The 20,373-nt window shown below is 40.0% G+C and overlaps 2 protein-coding genes across 4 annotated transcripts in view; one reads left to right on the top strand and one right to left on the bottom strand.

Annotated features, from left to right (window-relative positions):
• Window positions 1-3,885: 3,885 nt before the first annotated feature.
• Window positions 3,886-20,373, bottom strand: part of jupa (junction plakoglobin a) — a 33,766-nt gene continuing 17,278 nt past the window's right edge. The window contains exons 15-17 of one of the 3 annotated variants that reach the window (XR_004615424.1): window positions 19,793-19,913; window positions 18,960-19,204; window positions 3,886-3,907 (exon numbers count right to left, since the gene is read on the bottom strand). Coding sequence is in view for 2 of the 3 variants with exons in the window: in XM_034600220.1 (XP_034456111.1) it covers window positions 19,795-19,913 (119 nt within the window). In the remaining variant the exon portion in view is untranslated. Of the gene's footprint in view, window positions 3,908-18,129; window positions 19,205-19,792; window positions 19,914-20,373 lie in introns of those variants that run through there. The other 2 variants (XM_034600220.1, XM_034600212.1) reach the window with 2 other exon arrangements.
• Window positions 3,982-16,379, top strand: LOC117770781 (Kv channel-interacting protein 2-like). Its single transcript, XM_034600493.1, has 9 exons — window positions 3,982-4,403; window positions 13,109-13,207; window positions 13,499-13,623; window positions 13,748-13,817; window positions 14,479-14,549; window positions 15,084-15,191; window positions 15,280-15,384; window positions 15,825-15,887; window positions 16,011-16,379. Exons 1-9 carry the CDS (start codon window positions 4,331-4,333, stop codon window positions 16,056-16,058), a joined length of 762 nt encoding a protein of 253 aa, XP_034456384.1. The 5' UTR covers window positions 3,982-4,330; the 3' UTR covers window positions 16,059-16,379.

Below are 20,373 nucleotides of genomic sequence, written 5' to 3'. Positions count from 1 at the left end.
ACACCGACAGGGCCCTCCTCTCATGGGCTGAGAGAGGTAGAGGATTACAGAAAGGAAATTCTAATGTTGAGACACGTGCCACAAAAAGGAATACGTTTCCCCGACCAATCCCCCCCGTTTGTGTCAATACAACCTTTCTTGTTCGACCTTTAAGTCCTGAAGAAGTTGAAAGCAAAGGAGCCTCTTCTCGTGTCTGTATGACCTCAACAATAAAAAGTACTTGTTCATTCATTTCTAGTTGATGGGACGACATGCAGATCCACCTGTGGCCTCCGTCAGCGCAGCAGCAGTGAGACGGTAAACATGATTACAACCTTACTCTCCTTTTCCCCTTTTTGCTTTTGTATCTCTCTTTCTCTCACACACTCACTTGGGTTTGTGTGTGTGTGTGTGTGTGTGTGTATTTGCTGAAGAAAATGATAACATATTTGTGCAATAATTCAGTTTTAGAGATGATAATGTGCTATAATGTGACTGGGAATAATGGCTGTGGAATGGGAAGTGGGCGTGTGTGTGTGTGTGTGTGTGTGTGTGTGTTTGTGTATGTGTGTGTGTGTGCTACCGTAAAAGTGTTTTTCAGAGATTACTTTATGCAATGTCTTCGTAATTTGGTCGATCTAAATCCCTTGACAAGAATCTATTCTAAATCTTTTACTTTTGTTGGCTATACTGAATATAAGGCAGTATATCAACTTCCGTACATAATCTGTGCAATATGTGTTTGTGTGTGTGTGTGTGTGTGTCGGTGCAGACAACAGCTTAGATGCTCAGACTGAGCCAAGACCTGCTATTTTACTGTGTGACAATCCATTAATGCATGTGGTGTATTTATAACGTTTCATTTACGCATACCAGCCTCCTCATCAAATATTCATTTGAGGGGGGATTGCCTACTTTGTCTTGGCTCAACCTCCCCCCCTCCCTCCGTCACCCCCTTACCCCTTCATTTCTTTATCTGTGCATCGTCGCCTGTATCTGTGTCTGCACAAAATGAAAAAAAAAAGAGAAGAAAATGCATTTTTCCAAGGATACACACGAGCAGAGACGAAATTCCTGAGGATGTGTGGCACTATTTTCATTAAAATGTCTCCAACTGAATATTATCTTCTGTGTTCCTGTGCCGACTCACCTGCGGTTCTTCTACTGTATCTGTGTGTGTGTGTGTGTGTTATTTGTCACCTGTGTGATCATGGCCCCACACTGTTTATAACTTCAGGCATCAATCACAGCTCATTACTGGTTATCTGTCGGCTCCACCTCTCGGCCTGCAGGGAGATAAACACCATCAACACTGTGAGCTGTAATCCATTCAAATACCTCTCCGCTGTATTCCCTCTCTCCTCTGTTTCATTTTTCTATCAGATTGTCTTCACGCTCATCTTCAATTTTAAACTTCACCAGCTTCCTCTTCCTCCCTTTCTTCCTTTCTTCTTCTTCCTGCTCTTCCTCCAAGCAGCAGCAGCAGATATATTTTCTCCTCCATCAGTCTCCTGACGGAGGACATGGTAATCCCTCACTTGTCTGCCCATCTTAAAGGAAGCTTCACCGCACCATTTATCCCCAACGAGCACAGTTCAGCTTTTCTTAGCAAAATTTGTTAAATTTTTTTAAACTCCAGAGTGAAAGTTTGAGAATAATTTTAAAGGTCAGCACATTAAAACACTTGTTATGTAGGATTTTATCTTATGTATGTATCTGTCCTGGGCTGAGTTGGAAAAACTGAAAGGTTTTGTAGCTGAATAATTATTACCTCTGCCAAGGAGATTTTATGTTTTCATCTGCGTTTCTTTTTCTTTTAGTTAGTAGCATTACACAAAAACCACTGCGACTCATTACTGCGGATGTGGTGTGGCTCAGGATCAGGGGGCGGATGCAGGATCAACATCGTGATATAGGACTGTTTCAAAAATGTTCCTTGATTTCCCACAGAATAATTCATGGATTTTGAGGAACTTGTCATGTTTAGGGGACTGATATTTACAAGTGTGAGTAATTTGGAGCAGCTCCAAATAAAATCTATTGAGTTTAGGCCTTGGTGGAGGTATATGCTAATGAGTGCCATCTTAGTTTGACTTGGGTTTAAATTGGGATTAAAGAAATTTAAACTGTCCGATGTATAAATGGGTCTGTGGGTCGTTCCACTTCTTTGTTCAGATTGAAGCCTCCCAAAAATTATTGGATGGGATTGCCCTGAAACTTTATATAGACATTGATGGTCACTAGAGGATGAATCCTACCAACATTTGTGATCCCTGACTTCATCCAGCACTTTTGTACATACATTTTTGGTTCCGTAGGTTTAAGACCATAGCCTGAAAATAAGATGGACGACATTTCTGCTTCCGAAAAAGTGAAGCCCGAGCATCAAGTACATGTCAAATATATTTTTTCAAAGATGGTCTCTGCCATTTTTGAGTAGTTCTTATCACACTGATGTTTGTTCAAATGTTCATATTTCTGATGAGGCTTTAATTAGTTATTTGCTGTTATAAAAGTTGGGTTAAACGTGATGATTGACAGCTCAGATTAATAACTATTACAATTGAAGGAGGTGTATCCGTGGGACCGCGTGGCTTCATCCCCTGAACGTTGATGCGCAGACTCTGGCTCCAAATGCGAAACATGGCAGCGTTTGCTTCCGGGATATTTTGACTTCATTTGTGGAAAGTGGGAGGAATTGGAGACGTGTCCTCCATATTTATTTAGAGTTTCTGGTTGAAGACGTTGTTGTTTCTGGTTCTGAACGAAATATGTTGACAGCTATGGAAGAGCTGTCGTGGTATTTGATACACATACACTCGATGAAATGTAATAACACATCTTCCTATATCCGCCTCCGGTTATTTCACCTTGTGATACATTTCCATTTTAATGAAAACCTCATTTTCTTTGCAAAGAAACTTGAACTTGAGGAATAAAAATCAGTCTGGGTCATTAAACAACATGAAAAGCTCTTACAAGAAGTTGCAGCATCTCGAAGTCCAATAGATAATTTTTTTTTGGGGGGGGGGGGGCGGGGCACTGTTAGGAATGACTTTTTGTTTCTTTGAAAACAACCTTGTATGTAAATTCATGTCCATCCAACAGAATTAAACATCACCAGAAAGTGGGAGAGAAAGTAGAATGAGGCCACTGCTTCTTAGATGTACTCAAATGAAGAATTAAATATAGCCTAACATCAAAAAGCTACTCCCGCACTTTAATCCTTCATGACGTCTCCAAAGTCTGACATGTCGGTGTTTTAAACACAAGTTTCTGATGGGAAACAAAGCTGCTGAAATCTTAAACTTGTATCCCATAAACCAGCCTGTGGCCTCCCCTGTCTCTATACAGATTATTGTGGGTAGGCTATTTATATTATTTAAATGATTTTTCTGCCTCCTTTCGTGGCCTTGCTGCTTATCTTTTCTGAAATATGAGAGTCATCAGTTAACTGTGCTCAACCACCTCAAGGACGTGGAGCAGACAAGGTATTGATCCGCAGGTATTATGTCTTCCTACCTGCTCCAAGTCCAGAGACAAGGTGAGACCATCCGTCAGAGGACATCAGAGCATATATATATATATATATATATATATATATAGACTTGTATATAAACCCATATATACAGTCACTCACACATCTCTGTGTGTGTATTAGTATGTGTCTGTTTGTGTCTGTCTGTCTAAGAGTGTGTGTGTGTGTGTTTGTGTGTCTGTTCCACCCCTCTCTCTTATTCTATCAATCCTCTCAGCTCTAGGGTTTCCTCTCTCTGTCTCTGTCCCCCCCCTCTCTCCCTCCCTCCCCCCTCTCTCTCTCTCTCTCTTTCTCTCTTTCTCTCTCTCTCTCTCTCCTTCCTTCCCTCCCTCTCCCTCTCCCTCTCTCTCTCTCTCTCTCTCTCTCTCTCTCTCTCTCTCTCTCTCTCTCCTTCCTTCCCTCCCTCTCCCTCTCTCTCTCTCTCTCTCTCTCTCTCTCTCTCTCTCTCTCTCTCCCCCACCATCTCTCTCTTCCCCTCACAGCTGCAGAGATACAGATGTTCCAGCTGTCAGCTGATGTTTACAGATGTGAAGTCAGCATCAGAATATCATCCCTACATGTGAACCTTGACCCCTCAGGATCCTCTGTGGACGTGAGCGCGCACTGATACTGAGGTTTGGAGCCGGGGACGCGGAGAGACGCGCTCTGTTCAACTTTCCCCCCGCGTGTCGCTGCTGTGCCCGCAGCTCACGCGGGCTGGTGCGTGAGGAGCAGTGAGTTTGCGGGGCAGTGATGAAGACAAGTGGTAGATGAGCTGCGGCTGCCACGCGCGCACGGATCCCGCAGGCTCAGCTCGGTGCTCCGGAACAAAAGATGAAATCCCGGAGTCAGGATCAGAGTTTGTCAGAGTCCACAGAGCTGGACAGATCTCACGACCCGCTCACAGGTAGGTGCAGGCTGCAAGGACACGGCCCGTCTCTTCTTCACAACTGATGGCTGGTTTGCTGTTTGCTGTTTGCTGACCTGCACATCTGCAGTCACTGTGAGGAAAGTTACCTACAAACCAAGAGTATCTGTTAAACTGCTGTGAGCAGGAGACCACTCAGGCTCACTGATAACACTGTTTGACTTGAAGGGTTTTAATTCTGTCAGCTGCCACACCAGTAAATGTACACAACTTTTTAAAGAGCTGAAATCTATCTGTGCAATATTATATTGAAATATAATGTCAAAAATATGAAATATAAAAAGTGACAGGGGAGGTCAGGTTTACTTTAAATTCAACATTCCCTCAGTGTGACTGTGGACACTGAAGACTGCAGCTGCTCCAAACAGCAGCTTCATCTCAGTGATGTTACAGATGTGTTTAAAAAAAGTTTTAAATAACAATATATGTGCAAAAGTGAATGAGACTCAGAGACACACACATGAGTTTGGGTGTAAAGTCATAGGCACTTAAAGGAGTGAATGTATGAATGACTCTGAATGTGAAATGCGATTTGGCAACAATATTAATTAATAAAAAATTCAAAATTCAAAATTATATATTTTTTAATTTCAACAAAAAATCTAAATGATCTCTGATGATTTGCTATTATTTCTGTTTGAATCCTAAATGTACATAAAGATTAATTTAGGACTTGAAGATGTCGCCCTCGGTTCTGGACATTTTATAGACTGAACAAGAAATTGATTGATTGCAAAATAATTCAAGAGCTTGATGGAGGACACAAATAATTAGTGACAGCCATAACATTTCAGCAAATAAATCAAAATTGGTATCTTGGTATTGGTATTTTATGTGTTTGTGTTCGTGCCGTCAGCTCTGAAAAATTTAGTGCAGTGAGAAAATGGGAAAAAAACAAGTTCAAAGCTGAAGAGTTTGACAAAGACGTTAGAAAAACAACTGTTAGAAAAACAACTGTCATCTGTTACCATCATGGGAATAGTTCAAATAAATACACTGGTGAGGCCTGAAGAAACGAGACACAACAAAAGAAGAGTCCTGTTCATTTCTTGTCATCTAAAATGATGTGTTTAGATCAGTGAGGCACACACACACACACACACACACACACACACACACACACACACACACACACACACACACACACACACACACACACACACACACACACACACACACACACACACACATACATTTGGTGCTTTGTAAGGTTCATGGACAACTTCCCGAAATAGACGTTTCTATTAAAAATAACCAAATAAGAACAACTCCTTTGAAATTACACGAAGAGCAGCACAGCGTTTTCTGTCATTTCTAAAGTGGAGTATCATAAAGGGGAGGGATGTACAGACGGGTGGAGGCTGTAGTTGTTGCCGGCACAATAGCGTGTGGTGGCCATTCAGCAGCAGGTTAAACAAACAGTGAACAGGTGCATGAACACTGAGGCTTTAGGAGGCGTTCACAAAAACAAACCTTTTTAGTGTCCAACAACCTGAGGCATAGAACTGTGCTGTTCAACTGTGTGTGTCATATACAGACCGAACAGTCAAACGTATATTGATGAACCAATAGCTATGTTTGTGAGGAGGTCTGTCAGAAGGGGTTTTTAAATGGTCTATCAGCTGCTCTGCTGTGAAGCTGCTGAAATCACCTTGTTGTTTTTTCTGCTGTGTTCATACATTATTCATACTGGTTGTCCAGTCATCACTTTCTACAGCCATGTAGACTCACTGTAATATTAGAGAATCATAGGAATAGTGTGACACGTATTTTCTTTTGGCTGAGAAGATTGACACCATTCTCATATCAGCCAGCAAGAGCAGCCGGTTAGCTTAGCTTAGCATTAAGACTGGAAACAGGAGCAGGAGGATTTTGTTACTTTTGTACAGAGGCAGTCAAACTGTTTCCATGTTTACAGTCTTTATGCTCAGCTATTTGCATGCATACATACACATGCACATACACAAGCATATACACATACACATACACATACACATACACATACACATACACATACACATACTGTATACACATACACATACACATACACATACACATACACATACTGTATACACATACACATACACATACACATACACACATACACATACACATACACATACACATACTGTATACACATACACATACACATACACATACACATACACACATACACATACACATACACATACACATACTGTATACACATACACATACACATACACATACACATACTGTATACACATACACATACACATACACACATACACATACACATACACATACACATACACATACACATACACATACTGTATACACATACACATACACATACATATACACATTCACATTCACATACACACAGTGGTAACAGTCTTCTTATCTAAACTCTCAACAAGGAAGCAATTAGGTAAATTTCCTGGAACGCTTCCTTCAAGGTTCATGTTTTTGTTTTTACTTATTTGGGGCTTAGAGTTTAATCTGGTAATGACACAGTCTTCCTCTTTGCTGTGATGATATCCTCTTGTACAGTATAATCATCATTTCAGGATCATGTCCACTGCTCCTGCATTTATAACTGAAAGGGTTTTTGCATGCAGGTGCAGTGTTGGGAGAAATGCTCACATCTTTTCCCTTACATAAAAGTAACAGCAGCTACGAGCTCATATACTCTGTTCAAGAAAAAGTGCTACATTCTGTAAAATACTGCAACATTTACCGGAAGTATTAGTATGGAAATGTACTTAATGTACCAAAATAAAAGTATTTATTTTGCAGAATTTGACATTTCAGCATCATTTGTGTTATATTGTTGAATTATAACTATAGATACGTTAATGTTTAAGCATTATGCAACTATTTTATCTCAAAATAAAAGCTTCATAATTAATTTATTGGTACAATGTCTTTATGTAGTGCGGTGCCGCTGAGTCGTGTCTAACTGACAGTCAGTGGCTTTAACTGCCACATTCAGGCCCAGTGAGTTCAGGAGTAGATTAATGTCACACTGTAAATCAGTTCAAAGACTTAGAAAACATAAAAAAACACCATTTAAGTCCAATGTTAAGTGAGGAAACTTGCCTCTTGAGGCAGCAGAGGTCGCTGTTGTTCTGCAAAATGTAGCCCACATAGTGTTGTTTTAATGTTACAGCAGGTAAAGATTAATTATTGACATAGTGCTGGTTCTTTAATCTATAAAAATACACGATTACATTTTGTATCAATAATTTAAATCTACAACGTAACTACAGCTGTCAGATTAATTTACTTAACAGTATACACGTGAATCTTCACCACCTCTGATCATAATTTATTATTTAGCTTGTCCTTTTAACAGGAATAATAACACAATATGTTTAGCTTATTTCAAAATAAAAGCCTAATAGTTTTCAAGTTGTAGGTGCCAAATGGAAACAGCTTTAGTCTGTTGACTGCTGTCATATTGAGATAGATGTTGTGTGACAAAAATATCAAGGAAGACGCTGCGTAACTTATGAGGTGACGTCCGTCTCTGTGTGAGGACCCTCTCTGTTGTCAGCAGGAAGAAAAAGAGTGTGTGACTTCAATTGTGTGTGTGTGTGAGTGTGTGTGTGTAAAATGTCTGTATATAATCTGAGCCGTGTCCTTCTGAAGGATTATAGTCAGCACAGAAGCAGCTCCATGAGTAATATTAACTTACAAACATTCATTTTGCACCGTATGACCTTCCTTAAGCTGCCATGACCTCCCACACACACACACACACACACACACACACACACACACACACACACACACACACACACACACACACACACACACACAGAGCGAGGGCAGGGTAAAAATATAATGAACATCGCCAATTTCAATTTCAATGTAAACTTTTTAAAAAACTTTTTCAGAGTTTTGGGAAGAAGGTTTTGATTTGTCTTCACAAGGCCAAATGAGAAAACCAAGAAACAGTCATTATGCATAAAGCATATACATGCAGCTTCCACTTTCAAAGGCTTTAATCCCTCCACTGTGATTTGTTTTATCTTCTAAGTCAATGTTTTCAAGCTCTTAAACTTTTATTTCTAAAGCCCATTGATTAGACTTTACTTCACAAGTTAGGAAAAAACTTAAAGGCGATGTCTTAGGCTTCAAAAGACTAAATCTGATTATGGGCCTTTGCAAAATCCTTAATAATTAAAATCCTTTGTGAAACTTGTGACCCTCAGAACTGTTTCAATGCCCTTCAGTCATGTTTTGTTCTTTTCCCTTTGCTAAGGAGTGAATGTTTGTTGGTTTGTTAGCAGGATTACACAAAAACTGCTAATTTCTCTGAAAATAATTCATGGATCTTGATGAAAACATAAGTCACATTGAGGTGTCTGATATTTATGAATGTGTGCAATTTGTTCCAGATTCAAATTAACATCTGGATTTAGTGAATTTAAATGTGGTTTCATAAGGGGACTGTCAGGCCCTGGCGGAGGAATGCACCCTCCTGAGTGCCCTTCAAGTTTTCTTATGAACTTGTCTCAGTGACTCTTCCACAGTTGAGATACTTTGAGCTGGAGTCGTTTGCTAAAAGAGACTCTAAAAGTGTTTATAACAGCAGGGGAGTGAGAGAGTGTATCGATCGGCCTTGGAGGGCTGCATTTGTACTCATTGATTTGAATCAAAGTCACCCTGATTGACCCTGAGCTGAACTGAGGATGAGCTGCTGGGATATTAACTGTTGAGTCAGATGGGCACTGTTCACTTTGTGCTGTGGAACACTTTGAAGGTTATATTTCTTTATTACTTTTTTCTTATTATCACTAAGTTATCCCAGAAGCAGAAAGTGCCTCCATAGAGTTGAATTAAACAAGCTGGTTGTGTTTTACTCTGACATTATGAACATATGGAGGAAACACATTCATGTCCCATGTGAATCACATCACTTCATGGAATAATGCTTCAGCTGAGCTCATCGTTTATAATCGGCGTCGTCTCTAAGAACAACACCTCACCCTGTTTTCTGTGTGAACAGGTCACGTCACACTGCTGGCCTCAGGCTCGTCACTGTCTGTGATCAACACCCTGTGCTCTGTCACGTCGAAACATGTCCGCTGGAAAAGAAAGAAAACAGCAGGGAAGCTTTCTTTGTTTTCTGTCTCTTTTATCTTCTTACTTAGTTTTACATTTTGAGTCTCAGACGGCTGAGGTGCCGTGTGTGTGTGTGTGTGTGTGTGTGTGTGTGTGTGTGTGTGTGTGTGTGTGTGTGTGTGTGAGGTTCTGTGAACGTTGTTTGCTTTTCCATGATAGTTTGATTGACGTGTCCTCAATATCCACGGCCAGTTATGTCAGTGAGGAATACACTATAAACTACTAGAACAAAGACGCACACATGCACGTCTCTCTATAGATTTGCGGACACTCATTGACCCACTCGTCTTAAACCTCAAACAGCCCTTTGAATTTGTGAGGACCAGCCAAGAGAGGAGAAGCAGCTGCTTTATTCTAAAATAATTAGACTATAATAAGTTATTGTTATGGTTATGTGATTCCAAAGATTACGTTTTGAATAAATATTTAAATCTACCTGAGATGCATGTTTATTGTTAGATTAGATAGAACTTTATTCATCCACACATCGGGGGAAATTCACTATTTCTCACAGTGAGATACTGAGATACCTCGTTTATGTTTTCTCTGAATTGGATTCAGAATTGAATTCTGTGGTTCAACACTGCCCTCTAGTGGCTGGAGGGACACATGCACATCTGGAGACGCCCTCCCTGTTGTCAGTGGCTGAGGAAGTACTCAAACATTTAACTGACAGGTAAAGGTACAAATAAATGAACAAAAGGTAGTTTTTTATTTGCAACCCTAACCCAAGTGTTAGTTTGGCAAATTATATAGTTTTGATTCATTCACATCAGTGTCGGTTCCTTTAACTGTGATTATACCAAGTTTAAGCCTTTACTTAATCGATATTTGAAAGTGTTACTATTCATGATCGACTTGAATTCTGTATCCATTGCAATATCTTGTTTGAATATCTTTTCAATTTGTGATTTGTGTCCAGGAAATATTATATTATATTTCTTTATTTCTTAAACATGACAAAATGTAGCTCACTCAAGTAAAAGTACCACATTCACTTTTCTACTGGAGTAAAAGTAAGTAAGTGCTTGCCTTTAAATATACTTCAAATATTAAAAGTACTTGCTGAGTGTAGGCTAGCTCCTAGTGCCACAGTCTACTACGTTATTATGGCTGAGTTTCAGTTTCTTACAAATCCATTGATATGAAACTAATGTGTACCTGGCCGCTCTGAAGTACTGATATTTGTTGATATATTTAGTGGACTAAAAGTGAAAATTACCTGAAAATACATCTACTTAAGTAAAGATACATGACAAATGTTCTTAAGTACAATAACTGTGTAAATGTACTTTGTTGGATGAAGTTACGTTTATATATAGAAGTTATTGTAGTTGTTGTAGATGCGAGAGGAGTTGACTGAACTGAAGGCTGTGACATGACTGGAGGAGAGTCGGAATCAATCTGAGACGAGGCGAGGAGGTGAAACTTTAGAGGCAAGAGATGAAGACAATACTCACATCTACATGACTTTGTTCTCTGGCTGTTTTGTGTCTATCTAAAGTCTCTGTGCCAGGCTTTGGTTCAGAGAGACTACATAATGGAGATGCCTTTAGGAACCTGAAGCATCAGACACCAGGAAACAGCACAAAGAGAATTAAGGAGCAGCCGAAGTCTGAGAACAGACGAGCGAGAGGATGAAGGCAAGCTTTGTGTTTTACTTTGTGTGTCTGCGCTCTGCTGCTCCTGCTGGAGGAGAGGAGGAGCGGTGAAGGGGAAGGAAAACTTATTTGTGTTTTATTGGATCATCAGCTTGATGAAAATGGAAAGAGAGAGTGTAATCCATCATAAGATGGCAAGACATGCCGCTCTGGAACAAGTCATTAGCTGGCAAATGTCTAATGGACACAAGATTGGATTCAAACTGTGAGGAAGGACAAAAGAGGAAAAGAAGAGCATCACAACTCACAGAACATGAGTCGACAAACTGATTCCAGAGGAAGAGAGAGAGGCTCATCAGATGCAACATGACGAGGACGGAAAACTGAAGAAACAGAGACAAACGTGTTCAGCACAGACCAGAGATACATGATATACAATGGCCTGTTGAAGATGAGCGGACATGTCTGCAGTGTCACACTGTCAACAGGTCAACGGGTACTGTCAGGTCAGAGGTCAGAGGTCAGAGGGAACAAGTGGAAGGTGTTACAGATGAAGCATGGGGTGTTTTCCTGTCATTTACTGTAGTTACTATCAATACAGACACCTCATCCTCCTCCATATAACCTGCACAAATATTTTACTTATTAAATTTCTTTCAGGTTCCTGTGGGAAGTAATGTAGAATGATGTTGGTGATATTTAGTGGGTGAACTGAATTATAACTTGAAGTGAAGCTCTGTGTCAGCTATGGTTAGTTTTATGGTATCTGAAATTACAGATGTAGCTTGATTTACATTGGACAGACAGAGACAGACAGACAGACAGACAGACAGAGATACAGACAGAGACAGAGAGACGGACAGAGAGAGAGAGACAGACAGACAGACAGAGATACAGACAGAGAGAGAGCGAGACAGACAGACAGACAGACAGACAGACAGACAGACAGAGAAACAGACAGAGACAGACAGACAGACAACCATGGTCCACTGGCATTTATAGATGTCACAACTAGACTCACTTGACCTTTCGGAAACACTTTCAGCATTTCCTCTACCACAACTACTCACTTCTCTGTGTGTGTGTGTGTGTGTGTGTGTGTGTGTGTGTGTGTGTGTGTGTGTGTGTGTGTGTGTGTGTGTGTGTGTGTGTGTGTGTGTATGTGTGTGTGTGTGTGTGTGTGTGTGTGTGTGTGTGTGTGTGTGTGTGTGTGTGTGTTGATACACTTGATTTCCATTCCACTTAAGTCAGTGGCACATCCATAAAAACATGGAGTCTGGCTTGATTATTCTACCCGGTGTAAAGATCAGATAGCTTCAATGAAGAGCTGGAACAAGATAATAAAAATATATATGAAACTACCAGTGTGAAAGAAATAAAATGATTTAAACATTGGTTTAGTCACTTATAGGAAACTGTATGTTATAGAAGTTGGTCTGGTGTTGGTCAGACGGTCCTCTTCTTTGAACCAGACACAATTATTTCAACAGATATTGGATGGATTGGATTTAATTTAGTAGAGTAAAGAAGCTGCTGTTGATCTAAACTGATTCAGTTAAAATAATGTAATTTTACAACCAACTAAATTAGTGTGCAGGCCCACCTTGTAGAAGAGAGGTTTTATTACAAATTACCTACTGGTTAAATTGAGGATTTAAAAAAACATGCCTTCCCTAGTTAACCTAGTTAAATAAAACATTTAAAACAGTGTCTGGCCTCTCAGACTCAGCTTCAGTCACATGTCATTTCTCTGGGCCTCACATGCTGATGCTCTTCAAACTGTTTTCGTCTGTCGGGTCACGCTGGTTCAAAGCCAGGTCAGCAATCTAATTTGCTCGAACCAAGTTGCTTGGACATGTGATTCCAAGTATTTGAGTGGAGTTTGGCTCATGTTTCATCCATTTAACATGGTCTCCACTATGTGGGCCGCTCTATCTGCCTCTAATCTCTGCTGTGATTGGTTGTTTACAGGTAATCCTCCATACAAATCCAATAAAAAGACCATAAAGCAGCGGCTCCTCAAACTGCTCCCCTGCTGTCGCTCTGGGTCCAACGCTTCAGACAATCCAAGCAAGTGTCCGGACACACACGCACACACACACACACACACACACGCACACACACGCACACACACGGATATCACACACACGGATATCACACACATTCCCCTGATATGAATTCAATCATTTAGTCACAACAGCACCTCATCCTTTTACACACTAACTTCATATCTTGTCACTTTTTTTTCTTTTCCTCATTATATTTTCTGCACTGTCACATTTTTCCCTCAGGACACAAGTCTTCAAGGATACTTGTGCATCTGAGCGAGTAACTCTTTCATTCATCCCTCCCTCCGTGCAGGAAGTATAGCTGATGATGGAGAACTGTCAACAGTGCGTTACAGACCGGAGGGGCTCGACCGTCTTGTACAGCAGACCAGCTTCAACAAGAAGGAGCTGCAGGTCCTTTACCGAGGATTCAAGAGCGTCAGTCCGAGCCTCCTTTGCATTATTGATCTTCCTTGGATAAGCATGTATATGAATATACAATATCTTAATACAGTAGATTCATGTCTATTTTCATCATGTATGTGTGTGATTTTTCTTACAGGAGTGTCCGAGCGGTGTGGTGAACGAAGAGACATTTAAAAGCATCTACTCCCATTTCTTCCCTCAGGGAGGTCAGTCAGACTCACATCCTTACATCCATCTACTTCAACAATTTCTCCAAACATTAATTATATTATGAATATGTCAAACCTGAGGAATCTCAACATGAAGTGAGATCCTGTATACTTCACCTTCAGTGTGATTAAACCCAGAGGTGCAGTTTACCATCACTTGTCATGACCACAGGGTTTTAGTCCAGTCAAACGCTGCATCAGATAATAACCCACTTTCAGTCCATACTTTTAACTTTGAGCTCTACTCAATGGAAAGGTCACCTACTGTTGTCTCTACCAGAGACGAGATTGGAAATATGTATTTTTAGTGACAGAAAGATTTTTGAATCGAGAAAAGTGAAGTGAAAACGAACCTTTCACAGCCCCAAGCAGGGCCAAAGTTAAAATTTCGAATTTAGGTGTGTATGTGCGTATGTGGCTTCAGTTTTTGTTGTTTCCTTGTTACAATTTATGAGCAAAGTCACAAATATTGATTTGGAAATTTATGAAGTATGATATAAAAACAGTATATAAAATATGATATATAAAAATTATGTTTTATGTTTCTCATCAGTTGAGGCAATAAGGACACAACTTCAACTGTATTGTACATAAGTGTGAAGACCACAAAGAAACACAGAGATATTTTGTTTTTCACTTTGTCTTGTCCTCCTTTCAGATTCCAGTATGTACGCGCATTTCCTGTTTGAAGCTTTCGACACCCACAACAATGGAGCGGTTAACTTTGAGGTGAGAAACACTCTCTCATCAGAAACTGTCCTAAAACCTAATGTGGTCTCCACCAGTGGATAAACAGTCTTCTTCTTCTCTCTTTCACTTTCCTGTGCACTATGAGTGTGCATTCACGTGCTCCTCGGAAGCTCCCACTTCCTGTGACGTGAAGTCAACTTTGGTGTGTTCATGTTATTTGAAGTCAGAATATGAAAAAAAAAAAAAACAACCTCTTGACACCTCTTTTCAATATTAGCATTTTAACGAAGTGCAAAGAAACAGGATCAGGTGAAACAGGCATATAAATAGTTAAAAATTGAAATTAAAAAAGTTCACATTAAAAGCTTCTATTTTAGAGCTAATTTTCAAATTATGTTTCTTGGTTAATAATTGATGACGTCGGCAACTTCTGTACCAAACTTTTTGCAGACTTTTCCCAGTCAGGAACTCATTTTCCCTATTATACCGAAGCACTTTTACTTTGTTGTTTTGCTGATGTTGGTATTCTCCCCTGCTCTCTGTCAACTCTTTCTGTTCTTGTCTCTGCTGCAGGACTTTGTTATCAGTCTGTCCATCATCTTGAGAGGCTCCACCATTGACAAACTCAACTGGGCTTTTAATCTGTACGATCTCAACAAGGACGGCTGCATCACCAGAGAGGTGCCGCTTCCATCCCTTGTTAGTGTGAACAGTCTCATGTTGTCAGCTCATGTTTTTACTTTTCCCTTCTTCTCCCTGTTTTGTGCAGGAGATGACAGACATCATGAACTCCATCTATGACATGATGGGGAACTATACGTACCCCAACATGAGGGACTGCGCCCCCAAGGATCATGTGGACATCTTCTTCCAGGTAAAACTCACAGAGTGTCACTTAGTAGAGAAGTATATATAGTATATTAGTATATAAAAATGGACGACCCATCTCCATTTCCTCCCACTATCCAGAAAGGAAGTATATTGGAACCAGAATCTGCACTGTAGCAATCAGGGGATGGAGCCACGGTAGCAAGGTCTCAGCTGTCAATGTGTCACTTTCTTTTTATAGCATCAAATTAAAATGAACTTGAACAAACATCAGTATGATGAAAAAAAAAAACTGAAACCATCTTTGAGAGAAATATATTTGTTTTGAGACTTTTTACTTTGGTCCATGTCCCATCCACTAACATGGAGGAGGCAGGGTTTATGACCTATACTGCAGCCAGCCACCAGGTGGCGATCGACACTTGGGCTTCTCTGTCGTCCATCTTCACATACAGTCTCCAGTGATCATGTTTTGCTTTTCTTCAGAAAATGGACAGGAACAAAGACGGGGTGGTCACCATTGACGAGTTCCTGGAGACGTGTCAAAAGGTCGATTGAATTTTGAATAATATCAATAATTCATCACACACACATTTAAGGATGTGACTAATGTAAACTACACTTTCACCCACAGTTATTGAAATAATTCGAATTTTTGTTCCTCTTGTCCAGGATGAAAACATCATGCAGTCCATGCACATGTTTGATAACGTGATCTAAAGCTGATTGGACGTGGATTTCTCTCCTGCTTGGAGCTCCTCTGTAGTTCAGTTCTTCAGCCCTGTGGACGGAGTGGGTGGTGTCTCTGAGAGTGGAGACCTGAGGATATATATACTGTATATATATATATATATAAACCTCAAACCAGCTTTTCTTTTATTATATCGGTGATCGGATTGGGTTGAGGGAAGGAGGTGAAGTCTCGCTCCAAAATGACTTGACTCATGCATAATTTCTTTTTTTGGAATGAGTGAAGGGAATGAAAGGTGGATTCTGGTATTTCAAGATATTGATAGAAGCTCAACATCAAAACGCATCAATGGACAGATGCATGAAGAAAACAGCAGATTTTCACATAAGGCGACGGCAGTTTGAACATCCTGGGACTTCTTCACCGCGATGATGATTATTTCTCTGTTGCATGTATGAAACACATGAGCGACTGAATGAGCAGACACAAGGAACAAATGGAATAAAGCCCATAATGTTGTAAAGTCTCACACACACTTTCTATACTCAGAGTTATACTATAATATTGAATTCTAGCAATAATCTTTAAGTAACATGTTATCAAATCTTCTCCTTTGTGTCGGGTTCACGCCTCACGTTTATTATGACTGTATGTTGTGACTGCATGATGTGTCGGTTTTCACTGGCCAATGAGATGTTTAGTTAAAGTGTGAATATATTTTCTATATGGACATGGTGAAGTTGAATAAAACCACACTGTCCCTATGCAAACGCAAACAATCAATATATTATTGACCAGAATACTACAACACACTGAAGCCACAGTCGTCCATAATGTCTCCAGACGTCAGGGACTGAGGTCATCCTCAGTGTTTTATACAGATTTTATTATTCTGCCAGCTATGAACTCTCCCCGAGGGTTTTGTTTGTGTGGAATGCAAACCAAAGTCTATTTATCTCAGTTTGTCTGTTAGTTAGCAGGATTACACAAAGACTACTGGAAGGATGACTACGAAATTCGGTGGAAGGATGTGGTATGAGTCAGAGAAGAACCCATTCAATTTTGGTGCATGTCTATGATTTTTTTTCCCCCCCACTTTCTTTAACGGGTTAGGGCATTTTTTTTAAACATTTCACTTATTTTCCAGGGGACAATTAATGGATCTCGGTGCAACTTGATTAAATCTAAAGAGACTGTTGGGCCTTGGTTGAGATGTGCGTTCTGCTGAGTGCCATTTTAGCTGGTTTATCAATTTTCAGTGATCCACACTTAATGTATTTGTCTCCCTATTTGCATTTTGCTGTCTGAAACATGTCAGATGAAAGAGACAGCGACACATAAGAACCTTTAAATAGTTTGAAGGCAAAGCGAACATCCAGCTTAATAATGCTTTGAAGTGAGATTGGGCTACTATAGGAAAAATGAACAAACTAGAGTTTGTCTTTTATGCAGAGCAGAAAAACAACAAATGAAAAAGACAAAAAAAATGATTTAATGTTTAGTGAGTGAGAGACTGATGTAAAATAAGCTGCAAGACACTGATCTGAAAACTGGAGAGAAAAAGAGAGAGCTGGAGTCAATAACGTACAAATCTGAAGTTACCAGTTATGAATGTGGGATAAGCTGGCAAGAAACATGTCTGGAAAATAAAAAAAACAGAATCCAGTCAAAAAAATAAAAAAATGGAGAATGGATGGAGGAGTTGAATGTTAACTTTTGAAATTTTACAGAGGTGCAAAGCTGTTTTTCTTTCCCTTTTGACATAAACAGGGAATAAAAGGCCTGTAGTAGTAGTGGTAGTAGTAGTAGTAGTAGTAGAGGTGGGCGGAGGAGCTACAGGTCTGCACCAGTTCTATGTCAGTTATACTGAGATAGCTCCATCAGGAGCTAAATTCCTTGCCATGCATCAAGGTTGAAAGAAAGTGGGGCTGCATAGTATAGGAACTGAATTTAGCTCAGCTTCATAAATATTATGTTTTGCACAGATAGAAACAGACCAAACTAGGTACAAATACCAAGGCCTGAGTGTTGCACCGGTGGAGCAGTGTATCTGCAAAGGCTAGAAACAGATAGAACATTTAATAAACATGGACACAATAATATGCTTAATATATCCTTTATTTTTATTAAACAAAATTTCAGTAAAAACTCTTATTAAGTAGAAAGACAAATTTCCCTGTCAGTAGTTTTTTCTCTAGCTGTAGGGCCGTCCCCAACTACACTATCTCATCTGTTAGACAAGTCTTTAAAAACACGTTACCCACACTGTTGTCCTGCTAATCATTATAGTCACAAAAGATCACCTCTTTAAGTTCAGTTTCTAATCAAACGTATGTTAATATTCTGGTAATGTGAACCTTTCCCAGTAAATAACTTATAAAAGATGAGAAACAATTCATAAAAAACACGGACAACCATCTTGTTGACTTAATAATCCACATTTCAGCTGATGACGTCACAGTGGGTGCAGCCCTACACTGCTCTCTCACGCATCTATCCACGACATCCACAACCCCCCCTGTTTGTTCACTCCTACTGAATTAGTGCCCGAGAAGAAGAACGACTCTGTGTTAACCAACTCTTCTGCGACTCCTGGGTCACAGCGGCAGAGAAAGTTGACAGAATATAGCGTCAAAACCACAGCATAGACAGCAGCGTCCGTTACAAAGGCATTAAGAAAAGAAAAGAAAGAAAGAGCGGTGAGCAGGTGCACCGAGCACGTTGAGCCACCTCTGGCAGTGTTTTCAACTATTATTCTGTTTTTTTTGTTTCTTTTTCTTATAAAAAAAAGAAAAGAAAAAAAAAAAGGAAGCTACATGATTATCGTCACAAAATAAAATCTCTTTGGCATAGAATACCCACCCAAAAGCACAAACACACACGCTCTCACACACATACTCACTTGCACACACACACACACACACACACACTCAGAAGGTTCTCTAACAGAAACCTACAAGCTTTGCCATCGTCAGAATTATAATCAGAAAAATTAGGCTATAAAACAAAGTAGAGCCCTGTTAAGATTATGAGTCCATACTCGGTGATAATTGCATATATTACATCAGGCTGAGAGCAGAGGGAAGCATCTCTACTGGAATCTCTATATTCTCTTCTTCTTTGTCCCATTATGTCCAATGTCACCTCCTCTGTCACTTCTCTCTTTCTTCTGCGTCTATAAGAAGATGAGAGAAAGAAAAAGGGTTAGGGTTAGTTATATTGTTCAATTTTACTATGTTATCAGCAGACCTTTGTCCTCCTCATCATGTGACATCACCTAATTACCTCCGCCAATGTTTTCACCCCTGTCTGTTTGTTTGCGAGCAAGATTACATGAGACAGATTACCATGAAACTCGGTGGAAAGGTGTGGTATGTGTTGGGGTAGATCTGGATCAGGAAGAGGATCCAGGGAATAAATAAAAAATCTGGCATATTTAGGAAACTGATATCGATGAGTTAGTGCAGTGTGGTGCGGCTTGATTGGATTTAAGGAGACTGTTGGGCCCTGGCGGAGGTATGAACTCTGACCATCCCATTCTAGTTGTTGAATAAAGCATTTGAATCAATGGGAAAAAATAAAAGGACTGTTTGTTTGTTTCCAGGTCACTGTCAATCTAATGTGATCACACCACACCAAACTCATAATAAATACCAACTACGGATTGTTTTTGCTTCTGGTTTTGCATTGTGCTCAGTAACATTAATGACAAAGATCAAGAAAGTTATGACCAAAGTTATGAACAATCCAAGCATGCGCTGACCTTTAATAAGGGTACTGCTGTCTCTCGAAGGTGCTTGCGTATTCATCAGGCATCATATTTCCCCCCATGCCTTCCATGTCAGCTGGATATCCCCCGTAACCCTGGAAACCACCATCCAGCTCTGCAAGAGATAGCAAAATTAGTTTTTTCACAAGTTATATACAGGACCAACTGATTATGTCATTTAGCTTCCTGCGTAGCATAGTCTGAGGGTTTATTTACTGCTGTGGTCACTGCTTGTTAGAAAACTGAACATGCGACTGGAAAACATCAACATTTCTACACATTTTAGGCAGATCTCTGAAACATTTTGATCATAGAGGAGAAGCTGATCCCTTTTCTCTGAGTCCTGCTGCACAGAGTAGGAGACAGAAAATACCAACGCCATAAAAGGAGAAAAGCCAAGAGACGGAAAGAACAGGAATTAAGAGAAAGATCTGAACGATGCAAACACAGATATGGAAACACCAGGGTGGAGCTTGATGGAGAGAAAAGCTGTTAGACAGACTTGGCAATGAGGGATAGGTTGGGATGTGCTGAGAGAAAAAAGACCGAATAAAGAATAAGAACTTTTCTAAGAT

Source organism: Hippoglossus hippoglossus, chromosome 1 (genome assembly GCF_009819705.1).
Source record: "Hippoglossus hippoglossus isolate fHipHip1 chromosome 1, fHipHip1.pri, whole genome shotgun sequence".
In the NCBI taxonomy this organism is placed as follows: Eukaryota; Metazoa; Chordata; class Actinopteri; order Pleuronectiformes; family Pleuronectidae; genus Hippoglossus; species Hippoglossus hippoglossus.
The sequence above is the reverse complement of the archived record's forward strand: the minus strand, read 5'-3'. Positions and strand labels throughout refer to the sequence as shown.

Bases quoted from the DNA above. Each gene is read 5' to 3' on its own strand.
- LOC117770781 (XM_034600493.1), top strand. From the start codon at position 4,331: ATGAAATCCCGGAGTCAGGATCAGAGTTTGTCAGAGTCCACAGAGCTG. The intron at 13,818-14,478 runs GTCAGTCAGACT...TCCTCCTTTCAG, and splicing joins CCATTTCTTCCCTCAGGGAG to ATTCCAGTATGTACGCGCAT. The intron at 15,385-15,824 runs GTAAAACTCACA...GCTTTTCTTCAG, and splicing joins ATGTGGACATCTTCTTCCAG to AAAATGGACAGGAACAAAGA.